We start from the raw sequence: 14,424 nt of genomic DNA, 5'->3' as shown, positions 1-14,424 counted from the left end.
TGCCGGGCTATTTTTTCATATCCTGGCTCTGCCCACTCTCTCCTATCCACAGACCACTCTTTCCAGGGTCAGCGATCATTTTTAGACGTTTAGTGTATTTACAAGAGTCGAGGGCTCCAGCTGGAGACCCCGCCTTTCTATGCTTGTCCTTACCTTACACAGTTCATCCATTAGTGTGATATAATTGATACAAAGATTGCTTATCAAAAGTGAAAAAGGCCCAGAAACCCACTGAGGAGGCCCTGAGAAGCTTGGCTTGGGCCCTGTGCATCCCAAGTGGGCACCAGATACATTGTGCCTTTCCTCTACAATCCTGTCTTTGGCACCCTCAGCTGGCCAGGAGCTGATGGTACATCTCCCTGCCACTCACAAGTGGCTGGCTCAGGCAGTCCTCGGCGGCTGAGAAAAGCTATGTACACCAAGTTGGTAGCACCAAGGAAGTGGCTACCAGCTCGAGCCTTCCCCTTAGAGACCTTTGCCCACTTTTCACCCACAGGGAGTAGGGCATCTAGCAGAATGGTCCTTGAAGTTCAAGTCCCTCTTCCTAAGGTTGTGGGTGTGGCTTTATCGCGGGAGGCGGGTCGTGGACGAGGGGGCGGGATTTCTCAGAGCCTCGAGGATATTCTCCAGGCACCCAGCCAGGTTCATCTTGGAAAGCACGAGGCCCACTACTTCCAGCGTGTCCTCGTGGCGCGGCGTGCGGCGCCGCCAGGCTTCCAGCATGCTGTACTGAGCCTCGCGCAGGCAGCGCCCGTTCTGCATCTCCAGCCTCTCGATCTCGTGCTCGCTCAGCCCCATGAAACGCATGAACTCCTTCCAGCGCGCTGGAGGCACGCCATCCACCACAGCATACAGAATCGCAAGGTCTGCATCTGGGGACAAGGACCGTGCACTTCCAGCAGCAGCCTGCCTTTGTGCCCTCCACCCTGCCCGACTCCCTCCAGGAGTAATGCCCCAGCAGGAACCCAACTCACTGTCAGGACGTTGCGGGTGGGCGGAGTCTTCCCATTTCTGAACAGAGGTGGGGGCTGGCACGGAGCAGAGTGATTCGTAGAGCAGAGGGTCAGCTCCCTGGGTTGGGACTACCTCACTGACAGGTGGCATGAAGTGCCAGTTACTAGGACCGAAGATGGGGCTGATGGGGGTACTGGAGACAGGAGAACTAAAGCCTGGGGTGCTGAAGCCCAGAGTGGGGTTGAAGCCGGAGGTGGGGCTGAAGGCTGGGGAGGGGGCTGGAGTTAGGGGCTTTCCAGCCTTCTCCTGAAAGAAAGAAAGCATAGCATTAGTGGGAGTAAAGAAAAGGACTCCCTTCGGGCGCTTTATTCTTTATGGGGGTGGGGACAGAGGAGCTAAGGGAGCCCACCGCCCTCATTCCAAGTAATTTAGGTATCAGGCGTTGGAAGGAGTAGTCAGGGAAGCTGGAGTCGTCCCTTCTCACCTCTTTGACAGGCACGGGATCCCTACAAACTGGAGAACAAAGAAACAAGGTGTCATGAATTTCACTTCCCTTTCAACGCTGACCTTGGGGACTTGTGGTGTCATGCCCCAGGGTCTATGTGGCCCCAGGGACAAGAGAATTACGGATATCAGTATGGCTTCCCTCCCACCATCCAGGGCCACTCAGCCTAGAGTCCTTAACCATGAAGAGAGGCCACCCCTCATTTCCCTCCAACTTGCCCACCCGAACCCCTCCCGTATCTCCACCAACACCCTATATCCCCAAAGTCCTACTTACTGATGGAGTAGACTTCGGGCCTCCACCGGGGATATCGGCACATTAAACTGATGAAGATAAAGGATAGAAGGCAAAGACCTAGCAAGATAACCAGGGGCAACAGCACCGCAGTACCTGCAGACCAGAGAGGTTGCTCAGTGTGAGGCCACAGCAGAGACTAGGGGGCTGGGGGGTAAAGGGTGGGGGTGGAGGGAGGTCATGGAGTCAGCCAGCCAGCTCGGTGAGCTGGCACCAAGCCACCCCCCCTCACCTGAGTCCTGGGGGTTTGTGACATTTGCAAGCGGAGGAGGTAGGCACAACTTCATACACTCCTCATTTTTCTTGCAGCTGAAAGAAGAGAAGGCACCGGTTAGCAGGAAGGCTGCCTGCAGTTCTTTGCTTTGCAAATGGTTTTGCTATCTCTTCAACCCGCCTTGAGAGCTGGTGGGGAAGAACGAGACAGTCCACACCGTACAACAGTTTACAAGCTGATGGGAGCCCGGGAAGGCTGTGTGGACAGGCAGGAGCAGAAGTGGATGCACGTGATCTCAGCACTTGGCAGGAAGTGACGAAAGGATCGGTTTAAGGCCACCCATGGCTACCCAGCAAGGTCAGGGTCAGCCTGGGCAACAGGAGATCCTGTCCAGAAAGAGACTAGAGAGGAAAGGGAGGGGAAAGGGAGAGAGAGGGCAAGTCGGCCATCTTGATGAGTTTGACACAGTCATCACCCCACATGGCAGCTCACGGCCATCTGTAACTCCAGTTCCAGGGTATCTAACGCCCTCTTCTGGCCTCTGAGGATACTGAGCAATGTACACAGTACACATATATGCATGCTGGCAAAACACTCATACACATAGAATGAAAATAAATAATTCTTAAAGTATTTTTTAAATGCCAGGCATGGTGACACATCCCAGTGGTCGGGAGGCTAAAGCAGGCAGATATTTAGGAGTTCAAGGCCAGCCTGGTCCACCTAGTCCCAGGCCAGCCAAGGCTACTCAGTGAGACCCTGAGTAAAAAGAAATAAATAAAATGAAATGAAATAAAATCAAACGGTCGAAGGGCTGAGGGTATTTTGGCTCCATGGTAGAGCACGTGAATAGCATGCGAAGAGCCCGGATTCAACAATCAATCAGTATTTTAAAAATAAAATTTAAAAGGCCTTTATAGTCAAGAGTAAAAATTCCATTCCAGTCATTGACTGGCAACATGACAGAAATAAGTCACTTCACTTTTCTGGTCCAGCATCTCATGGCGCTCATGACACCTCCTTCTGGGATCAAGTACTTGGCCCTGACATGGCACGGTAGACGGCAGCTGTAGTAGACTGGGTTTATCATTGTGTTTGCCGGTAGGGCATGGATCTGAAATGTCCTGCTGGGTCCATGTGTTGAAGGCTTGGTCCCAGCATACTGGGACATGGGGACTAGTATAAGTTAGGTCCCTGAGGGCTCACTTTTGACCCCTCTCCACACCCTTTCCTTTGGCCTCTCAGGGGCTGCGAGGTGAGCTACTGTGCTTGCACAGTATGCTCTGATCATGATGCCCCTGCCTCAGCACTGACTCTAAAGCAGCAACGCCAACCACCAGGAGCTGAATGAAACCAGCCGGTCTTTGCTTTAAGCTGATGAAGCCGCGTGCCCAGAAAGAGGACTCATATGAGACGCTGGAGGGCTTCCCAGCCAATGGTCCGGCTGCTTACAGCACTTGACTTTGGAGACGGCAGGCCTCAAGGGCACGGGAGGTTTTAGGATGTCTCTCATTGGGGCAGCCATTGAGAGCTGTCACAGGGCAGAGGGGATGAGAAAACTACACTGGGTGGGGGCAGGGGGACGGCAGAGGAACATGCGTTCTCAGCAGAACAGGGAAAGGAGGTTTTGTCTACCTCATGACAGGGTGAACACATGGGCACATGAGCTCTTTTGAGATGAAACTGCGTGGAAAAAAAAATAGAAAGTAGACAGCTTTGGTTCAGACAGTCCTATAGATTGTTGGTTTAGCTGTCTGTTTTGGGGATCTAACCCAGAGCCTCCAATACGCTAGGCCAGTGCTCTACCGTTGATCCACATCTCCACCCCCACTCTCCTTACCCTAAAGGTTAAGAAACATAAGGCGTAGAGAGGTAAGAACTTGCCCAAGGTTGCAGAGCCAGGAAAAAGGTAAGTTGGGATTTAACCCCCAAGTCAGGTCAACTATGAGAGTCTTCTCTGGAAGCAAATGTATAAGAGCAGCCCATGCGGAGCCACAGGAATGAGGAAGTCTGTCAGGGAGCCTGGGAAGAAGGGATCCCCAGCGGTAGAGCTTGTGCGAGCCAAACCTAAGATACCATCAACAGTAAGATGCACCAGAGTGCAGTCAAGAACAGCGCGCTCGGATCTAACTGCCCAGCACTGAAGAGGCATGCGAGCTATAGCACGTGTGTGTGGCAGTCAGAGGATGACGTTGTGCACCTGATATTCTCTCCTGTCACCTTTACAAGACGGGGTTCCAGAGCTTGAACTCAGGTTGCCAGACGTTTGCTGCAAGCGCTTTACCCGCTAAGCCCTATTGCTTATCCCCTAACGTCCTGGAGAAAGGGAAAGGGCTGTCTGATGTCTTGTAGTGTCTTCTGCTCATCCGGCTGTAGGATCCCACCTTTGACCCTGCTGGGGCCCCTCAGCCACAGCTGCTCACCCACCCCTGAACCCCAAGCACTTGGCAGATACTCACTGGCTGCAAGGGACGCACTCACTTTCTCTCAGAAAGAACCCTGCATGGCAGTTACACACGGTGTTCTGAGTCTCCTTACCTGTGGGAAAGCGGTTAAGACTAAGAGCGCGTGCCTGCAGTCTGAGGGCCCGAGGGAGGGACGAGGGCGGGAATGCAGGTGCCACATAGGAGCTCAGACACACAGACAGGATAGGGTGGGGGGCAGAGGAGGGGGGCAGGGTGCTCCCGGGGAGGGGAGAGGACTTGGGTGACCGGTGCTCACAGGGGATTGTCACGGTGCCGTTGAAGCAGGGGCTGCAGTCCACGCACTGGAAGTGTGTCTCACTCAGGTAGCGTTGGAACTGGTTCTCCTTACAGCCACACACCGTGTCCTTGTCAGCTTGGCAAGGAGAGATCTCCACCTGGGACATTTCTGAAGAGGGAAGGAAATGGTGTGTGAGTCTCACATCCCTTTTCCCACACAAATCTTGACGCCCCCTGGCTCTGCCACATGGCATTCGTCTTTGTAACAGACACTCCTCCTACGCACACAGGCCCGAGCTTGCATGTGCACGCATGCATACTACCGCCACACTCACGAGCAGATTCGAAATCCTGACCTCCTGGCCAACACCCACGGACACACACACATGTTCGCACGTCTTCACACACCATGCACCTTCTATAGCCCTGGCCCAATCCCAAGGCTTACCTTTCCGACATGTCTTGCAACTGAGACACTGCCTGAGGTAATTCTGGGAAGCCGTAAAGGTGCCCTTTTCACACTCCCTGCAGACTGTATCCCGCCCTGGGCTCGGACAGTCACTCACCAAGTAGGTTCCTGTAGATAGGGTTAGGGTCAGGCTGTAGTGGAGAACTAAAGGGCAAAACCCAAGTCGGGGGCAGGGAGTGGGGCAGCAAAATAAGGGGACTCCCAGGGACCAAGGTCGGGGAACATCAGAAACAAGCAAAAGAAGCCGGGGCGTGGAGGCGCACGCCTTTAATCCCAGCACTCGGGAGGCAGAGGCAGGCAGATTTCTGTGTTCGAGGCCAGCCTGGTCTACAAAGTGAGTTCCAGGACAGACAGGGGTATAGAGAAACCCTGTCTCAAAAAAAAAAAAAAAAAAAAAGCAAAAGAAATCTCAAGACAATTCTCTGCTCTCACTTTCTCCTACCTTTGTGGCACTTGGTGCAGCAGATGGAATTGTTCTTAGAATGGACATACTTTCCTTGGGGACACAAGCTATCCCTCTTCTCCCGGTCACCAAGAGAAGGGACTAGTCCAGTGACCCCTGATGGATGTATCCCCATCAGCAGAGCCAGGAGCACCTGAGGGAACAATCAGAAAGAGGAAATACTGTCAGGGGTGGGGCCTTAGAGGTAGCAACAAATTGAACACACACACACACACACACACACACACACACACACACAGAGAGAGAGAGAGAGAGAGAGAGAGAGAGAGAGAGAGAGACAAGTTCACATTCCCCCCACCCCCTAGGGACACTCTCCCCTAGATGGTGGCGACTGTGCAGTCTAGTATTTTCTTGGTCTCTGGTGGCTCTGTATGCTAGCATTTGTTTCTACAACTGAGCAATTAGGTCTCAGGCCCCAGCTGCATTTTATCCCGTTCAGTTCCCTGAAGCGGCTCCCAGTGCTGATCACAAGAGAGCCGGTCAAGGAATGTTTAGTTTCCCCGTGTGTCTGCAGGGCTGAGGGTGGAGCTCCAGGTCTCACACAGAAGCACTGCAATGCCCTCTGCCCGACCAAGAAATGTTAGCCAGAAGTAGCAGGCTGTTTCCGTTACAGCCTGTTTTTCCAACAGACAATCAATCCTACTACTCATTTGGCATTTCTATATCTGGGTACGGGTTTCACACTAAGCCTGTTTGTGGACACTTCCTAGAGGTGAGCCATTAGGATCTACAAACCTCTTTGGATTCCATGACAGTAATTCAAAAAGTACTACTGGGGGGGGGAAATCAAGTTGAAGGGAGGGCTGTCATGAAGATGGTTCAGGAAAGTGTCAGCTGTGCGACGTGAGGACCTGACATCGAGCACCATCACCTACATAAAAAGCCAGGTACGGGCTTGTATTCCCGGTGATGGAGGGGAGCCCACCAGGTAGGCCCCTGATGATCTCTGTCTAAGCAACCTAGTCCAACTGATGGGAAGCAAACACCTGAGGATGACCTCTGACCTCCGTGCACACTCAAACACCCAGATATGAATGCGCACCTGGGGATAATGCTCTCCCAAGCACCATTGCGGGACAGAAACAAAAGGAAGAACTCCGAGCATGCAGGCGCGACAAGGATTAAGTAAGACCAAAGACAAATGTGTCATGTACTAGAGTTGACCAGAGATTGGTGATCTGATTCAAGATGACCCTCAATTCAGGAGCTGAGGATGTGCCAGGAGTCCCAAAGCAGGGCATTCTAGAGGGCTGGCTTTATAATCTTGGCAAAGCTCATAGCAACCAACTGGCTTTCTTGTATGTAAACAGCTTCAGTATGGAGAGCGCAAAGCCCTCTTAGTTTCAATGTAGACCTTGCTCTTTGATCTCTCCCGGTTTTGGGTTTCCCTCAGCCTTCCTTCTTTCATCTCCCCTCCCCCCCTCGCATAGCGTTGTTACGTCAAGATAGCGGAGGTCTTCAAGACAGATGCAGAAGCAACTGACCAATCAGATCACATTCAGGAGAGACCTAACACCTAGACTCACAGCTGCCTTTGGGGGCTCTGCAACCCCCAAAGCTCCGTTTGGAAAGAGGCTGGCAGCTTGCACCCTGCTGTCAGCTGCTGTTACTAGAAGTGCTACCTCCTCGGCACAGCAGCTGCACGGGCCAGGAAGCCCCTTGCCTCAGCCATAGACCCAAGAAGCCACACACAGAAAGCACACCAGCAATCTCTCAGGCAGGGGTGCACCCCCACCCCTCACGACACACAGAGGCTTCCAGGGTGACAGGAAGGGTTAGTTATGATAAGAACTTCCCAATCATGAAAGTGTGGTTCCTTTCCCCGAAGAAGAAATGCTTGGAGCACCTAAGGTCAGTGGTACTTCCAACCCCATCAGAGAACCTGAAGCCAAACCAACAGATCAGGCAGTGTCAGGAAGAGGTAGATGTGGGCTCCAGGCCAAGAACGGCCTTGCGGGGGTGGGGGTGGGGGCGAGTCTCAACCAGCGATGGACGAGCCTCCAGAGAAGGAGCCTGTTTCTTTGGTCACGTGTCCTTCCTTTGCAGAACTCTGGGGGTTAAGTCAAATCCGGGAAAGGGAAATCTTTTCCCAGCAGCTCCGCCCCAGTGACTCAGGCCAGGGAGGGAGATCTAGGACAGTGGACAGGGAACTGCAGCTTCCCGGCTCAACAAGGGCTGTGAATCAGCAGAAAAGCCAACCAGCAGCAAGTGGAACCCCATCTGCTCCCTCCTGGGTGCACAGTCTCTCTCTCTCTCTCACCCACCCCCACTCAGACCATTCGTCCAGGCAATGAACCCCTGTCCCACTGGGCTCAGATTTCGGGAAAATGCCTCCCTCTTCCATCCCATCCCAAAGGGAAGTCTTTCTGACCCCTGGCTTCCCTGTCAGGCCAGTAAGCTCCTCCCAGAGGATCTACCTCCTCCATCTCTGACATCCTTCCTTTGGACTTGGAGCTGCCTTGATCCCTCCTCAAAGGGAAACAACATCGTCTTCAGCTGATAAAGCCTTTCCCAGGATCCCTGCTCCCTGGCTCCCTGGGCCTTTGGCAGCCCCTGACACTCCCCAATCCCAACAAGAATCAAATCCAGGGTGCCCTCCCGCCCTAGTTCACCACATTCCCATAGCCTGCCTGGTTCTGGCCACTTGCATTGGGTTTGGATGCTCCCTAGACAACCTTTAAGAGACAGGGCCAGTTCTCCCCAGGTCAAGTAGCTATGGAACAAAAATCACAGCCCTCTTAAGGTTAGAAGAGATGGAGGAAGCTAGACATTAATCCAGGCACTCTGAGAGGTGGAGGCAGGCAGATCCCTGGGTTCAAGGCCAGCCTGCTCTACAATGTGAGTTCTAGGACAGCCAGGTCTACTCTCAACAAAAACAAGGTAACAAAAGAGAAGGAGCAGGTGCAGAGCCAGCTCTCTCATCTCACATGCTCCAGGGATTCCAGGGCCCTCTGGCTCTTTCAATAGGCACCCTATTACCAGTTGCATTGTGAGGCCAACAAGGGACAAGGGACACAGGTCCTGGCCCAAACTTGAATGCCTGGAGCAGAGGAGGGGCAGGATGCTGGGGGGTGCCTGAGGAGAGGAGAGATGGCTGAGGAGGTGGCAAGGCCTCTCTAACTACTCCTCAGCTTCCGCCTAGAGAGGCCTTAAAGTGTGACTTCCTGTGCCGGGGCTGCTGAGTAGGGGAGCGAAGATGAAATGGACCCTGTGGTCAAACTTGACCCAGCCACCTTTTGGGGACCCACTCACTAAGCCCCACATCAGCGTGCACATTAGGTTAAACTGTGTTCCACTTAATGTCAAGACCTACGGTGGTGAGGAGCTCTTCGGTGTGACCTCCTCAGAGAGCGCTGCCACGCTGCCGCAATCCTACCTTCCACCCACGAAGCCCCCCGTCGATGATTCATGTCTCCCCACCCAAGCTCCTCGGATACCTAGCCGCCTGTTCTGGTTGAATAACACGAACTATCCATATCTACTCTGGGCTCTTATCAGAAGCTATAGTTATTTCAAATGAGTAGATACAATCTCCCCAGACAGACCACAAACCCTCTGAGTTAAGAGATCAGAGCATGTCTTGGTCACATCACCCAGAGCCAGGCCTGCAGACCTGAGGGACTGAGGTGCCTTCCAGTCAGGGAGCCGGATGGAAGGAAGCAGCATCCCCCTGCCTCAAACACACTCTGCCTCTGGGAGGTATTTTAGAAGCTGTGCATCCCCTTCCCCACACACGGGCACACTCGTGCACATGTCCCTGGTGACAATTCTGCCACATTTGCTCATCTCCTGCAGAGTCCAGCTGACGAGCCATGCAGCTGGAATTAGCTGGAAGAAAGGCTGAGAAGGGCTGCTCCAGACAGCACAACCACACTTCCACTTAGCCAGCCAGTGACCTACTTTAACCTGCCCCCAGCTGAGCTCACCAAGCTCCTTGCCTAGATGTCACACCACCGACTTCTTGGTACCAATGCTGCAAACTCTGCAACAGCCCTAAGACTCATCAGTCAGTCCTTCTGGAACCTCTCCACCCTTTACCCCACACCCGGAGCCCTGGTTTTTACAACTGCCTTTCTCCTTCCTACTCCACAGTGGTGTCTCAGGGCTTCACTATGTGGCTCAGGCTGCCACGAACCTTCTGGTTCAAGTGATGTGCCTGCCTCAAACCTTTGCAGGGGCTGAGGCTACCTACATAGTTTCTTATCTACATTCAGGCTTCAACTTGTACCACCTGGGTGTGAATCTTCCTCTGCACCTCCAGGGCCTGGCTTCAAACATCATTTCCATGGATAAATCCTTCCATGAGCACATACATCTGAGAAACTCACTGTTCTTTGGAACACAGTCTGGCCAGACTGCTTGGTGGATAGCAAAGGAGGAAGGGGAGGGAGGAGGGAGGGAGGGAGGGAGGAAGGGAGGGAGAGAGGGAGGGAAAGAGGAAAACAGGCCCCCACCTAGGTCCTTAAGCATGACTCTTTATTTCTTTTTGGTGTTTTTAAGACACAGTCTCAGTCATCCAGGCTGGCCTCCAGCTCCCTATATAGCCAAAACTGGGCCTCGATCTGAGCACTGGCCTCCATCTCCCAAGTTCCAGGATAACAGGCATGCCCCAAGGTGACTGGCTCAAGGTTCTTTTTCACAAACGCCAGAGTGCCCTTCTCTCTCTGTCACATTTCTCAACATGGCCACTCCACCCCGAGCTGAGATGTTCAGCTTCTGTGACTTCAAAGTCCCACCTCTCCATTCCCCCAACCCAGGCGCCCAACTCCTCTGTTCTTCCTCCTCCTGGCTTCTGCACACCAGTTCCAAGTCCTCCTTTCTATGCAACACCCGCCTTGTTCCCATCTGACCAATCTCTTGTTCCTGAATTGATTAAGCCATTAGTCAACGGTCAAGGTTTCTTTTTCAGGGCCTGGATAGGTGCTGGGGATGGGACATAGCTCACAGTTTCAAGAGCTCTCCATGAGCCAAAGATGATAACACACTATGAGCCTTAGGGTCTATGCAGGCAAGCTCAGCCCAGCAGACAGGCAAAGGCCATTAAGCAAGAAGACAGTTGGCATATAGCCCACCCTCCTCCCCCAGTTCTGCCTCTGGGATAGTACATCACCAAGGCCTTGGAACGTCTTTTCCTCCAGAGTATTCTAAAGTCATTTCCACTCCTGTACTGAAACTTTTTAAAAATAGCAAAGTCTTCTTGGCCTTGCCACATCCCTGCCACGGCCATCACTGCCTCATGACCTCAGCACCTCGTCCTACCTGAACACCTCACAGGCACTGTGCTCTGTACTGATAAGGCAGTGGCCAGCCCCATGTAGACTTCAGTAGCCTTCCGTGTGCCTTGTCTTCAGGATCTGCTTCTGTTCACGGTGCCCCCACCCTCACCTGGGCCTCCACAACTGGCTCAGCCTCTCTCCTCTACCTAGCTGGGCCACTGCACTCTGACAGTTATTGTGACATCTACCGTCACAATGAGTAGTGACGTGAGTAGTGACGAGTATCACTGCTAGAGATGAGAAGAGAGAAGCCAAGCTGAGTCCTTTCTGTTTGTGGCATACTTCTTACTCCCCTTTGGGATCATTCACCTAATCTGAATTGGACCTAGCAGGGAAGGAAATGAATAAATATTTAACACAAATCCATCTACTCAATCTTAATAACAACTATGAGGTACTGATCATTGTAGACATTTTGGAAATAAAAGAAACAAAAAGCGGGGGAGTCACATCACATGCCTGCGTTCATGAGGGTAAGGGTGCTGGGCTGAGCCCTAAATCCAGGTGATCTACCCCTAAAGAGAAAAGAATTAAGTGGGTGGGGGAGTTGGAGAACAGCCAGAGGGGCAGCCTTGACAAGTCTCCCAGGAGAGACTGGGAGACAGGACAGGACCAGGAGAAGGGAGGTGACACCCAGGCAGGGTTCTAGGACCACTGCTTTAGAATGGTGTGTAGAGAAAGGGAAGGGAATAGACACAAAGGAGCCACCCCCACCCCCCCACCCCACCCCCGCAAGGAGGCTCTGGAGACTGACCAGAAGAGAATGAGGAGTGAAAGGGGAGGGAGAAAAAGGCAGGTCTCAGGGATAACGCTGGGCCAGGGAGAGGCAGGACCCAGAGAACACTGCGCCGATGGTACAGCCCACCCAGACAGCCAGGGAGCCCCCAGGATCTACACAGAATAATTATGGACACACAGAAATCAAGAGAACATGAACACTAGGCCGAGGCCAGAGAAAAGTACATTTTCCAGTGACGAAAACAAGCTGCTACCAACTTCCCCAATTGGAACTGTGGAATTGGAAACCGTGAGACTGACTTTTGGGTCTGTGGGGAGGGAGCAGGAGGATACATGGCCTAGATAAAGAGGTATTAGCTACTTAAGGAGGGTCACGCCAGGAGGGACCTCTTGTCTGGAAGCAGAAATGGAGGCGGCAGAAGGTCAGAGGCTGTCTCAGGGAGAAGTCTGGGACCGGAAGGCTGCCCAGCTTTGTCCAGTTTCGGGTCCACTCCCAAGCACGCTTTCCCAAACTCGTCCCGCCAAAGCGGTTCTCCTAGCACCCAGTCTTCCAACACCCTGCCCCACGCTGTTCAACCTCGGCCAGAGAAAGAAGGCTTCTCCGTCTAACTCCACTGGCCGAGCAGCTGGCCTGACCACAGCCCAACACGGGCCAGGACCTTGACTGTCAGGGGCCCAGGCTTGCCAGCTTGGCTTGCCAGATTCTCTCCCTCTCAGATTTCTCCCTTCCACATCTCAGGGCAGCCCCAGGTGAGGCACAGCAAACCTGGCGTCAAACTAAAGCACAGAAGCCCCTGCCCCCATCTCTACCCCTAGTACAAGCCCACTCCTGCCCGGCGCCTCGCTAGCAACCCACCCTCCCCTCCAGTCTCCCATCTCACCAGTGACAGCAGCAGGCCAGGCACGGTGGGGAGACCCATGTCCGGCCGGCAGTGGCCTCTCACTCCCCCATTGGGGCTGGGGACAGGGCAGCAATTGACAACGCTCGTGAATGAAGTAAGATGATCGGACCAGGTGGCCCGGGCGATGGCAGCCTGGGCCTCGAGTTCGAGAAGCTGAAAGTCAGAGGCAGATAGAGATCAGGGTACGGTCCTCCAGGACCTCGCACCCAGTAGGCCCGATCATGAGCCAGAGTTCGGAAAACTCGGAGAAAATTTAAGCTGAGGGGAGAGAGAAGGTAGGAGGGGAAGGGAGAGTGGCGGGGGTGGTGTTGCAAGAGCGGGACCGGAAGAGCCTGGGGAGAGGCGAGGGAGGAGGAGGGAGGGAACTAGGAGGAGTGAGGAGAGGGCCAAGGTTCTTTAACGCTTTGTAGCCCGGGTCCCGTAGCTTGGCGCCCCAAACCCACTTAACACCACTTAAGAGCTTGAGAGTCCACAGAATTCCAGTTCGGACTCCTTTGCTTTTGAAGTGGGTGAGCTTAGACCGGTGGACTAACCCCTCTAAGCCTGTTGTCAATTTCACGGAAGGAAGCCAGCCCACCTATCTCACGGGACGGCAGGCGGGAGTTATTAGGGGGAGGGCAATATCTGATGCTCGCCCGCCGAGAACTCCTTTGCTTCGCGCTCTCCCTCCCTCTGAGTTCCCTCTAATCGCACTTTCTTGGACGTTTACCCAGTCAGCCCAAACCGGGAGGGAAATCAAATGTTCTTTTCTACCCTGCCTGGGTCCTGACCCAAGGTCACTCCCACTGACTCTCATCTGTGTCTTCCAGACAAGTCCCTCAGCTGCCCACCATGGCTCGGTCACCAACGGTGGGGCACGGGTGAGGGGGTGTCAGGCAGCACCCTCTCCTAAGCCTTGGTTGTCTCCCCAGTTGTTAATTTGGAGTGAAAAGTGCCTGCCCTGACATAGCAAAGAGAAGCCATGAGAATTCAGGCTTCTGTAAAGGGCTCCCAGGGCCCCCTTTCCAACCTGTGTGAAATAGGGTTTCATTTAGCCCAAGCCGGCTGGCCTCAAACTCACTGTCTAGCTGAGGCTGGCCTTGTACTTCTCATCCTCCCACCTCCTACCTGCTGAGACTACAGGTGTGCACCACCACACCCAGCTCTAGATATCCTGATGCATCCGTTGGGACTGACCTCAAAGATAGTTATACCACAGTCTGTAGCTTTAGGGGTGAGGAAAAAGCCACGGGACTCTGCACACTGGGAGGCTGATCTCGGAGAATCAGGATGCCAGCCGAGCTCCTACTGCAAGGCCCACAGTTCTCTCTGTCCTTTTGAGTAAGACCTTACCTTCTGATAGCATCCCTTACTAGGGATGGCTGCCTCCTGCCATCCCCATTTGGGCAGGTCTTCAGTGCAATGGAACCCTGTAACACCCGGACACTATTCACTCGAGTGCCCTTGAGACTCAATGACCTTCTTTATGCATGCCAGTTCAACCAACCTGCGGTCCTTTAAAAGCAGCTGAGACTTTGAGACTTGGAGGGAAAACCCAGGAATAGGGGCATAGGGCTTGGGGACTTGGAACCAGAGCTCCTGGCCCTTCTCCCTGTGAGCTACCCTGACTTCCAACCTCCAGTATCCTAACCCTGCTGTCTCCTCTCCTCTGTGACCCTGAAGGCAGAGCGGAAGACCAGCTGGAGGTGTCCCTGCTGCTGGAAGCTCACCCCCCTCTATCAGACTGGCCAGTTTTCAATGGGAGCAAGCCAGGAAAAAGAAATGGTGTGTGTGGGTATGTGGTCGGGGGTGGAGGTGGGGCTTCCCCAGCATAGATGAGGCCTTAAGTTTATCCCCAGCACACACACACACACACACACACACACACATACACACACACACACACAAATAGACACAAAACACACTAG

General features: G+C 53.5%; 1 protein-coding gene across 1 annotated transcript; it reads right to left on the bottom strand.

The window, feature by feature from the left end:
* Positions 1-75: 75 nt before the first annotated feature.
* Positions 76-12,836, bottom strand: Tnfrsf1a (tumor necrosis factor receptor superfamily, member 1a). Its single transcript, NM_011609.4, has 10 exons — positions 12,497-12,836; positions 5,581-5,734; positions 5,118-5,246; positions 4,689-4,838; positions 4,427-4,505; positions 1,986-2,062; positions 1,736-1,849; positions 1,439-1,467; positions 975-1,260; positions 76-872 (listed from the first exon to the last, which is right to left on the bottom strand). The coding sequence occupies exons 1-10, from the start codon at positions 12,533-12,535 to the stop codon at positions 565-567; spliced, it is 1,365 nt and encodes a 454-aa protein (NP_035739.2). The 5' UTR covers positions 12,536-12,836; the 3' UTR covers positions 76-564.
* Between the last annotated feature and the right edge of the window lie 1,588 nt (positions 12,837-14,424).

This window comes from Mus musculus, chromosome 6 (assembly GCF_000001635.26).
Source record: "Mus musculus strain C57BL/6J chromosome 6, GRCm38.p6 C57BL/6J".
Taxonomy (NCBI): Eukaryota; Metazoa; Chordata; class Mammalia; order Rodentia; family Muridae; genus Mus; species Mus musculus.
The sequence above is the reverse complement of the archived record's forward strand: the minus strand, read 5'-3'. Positions and strand labels throughout refer to the sequence as shown.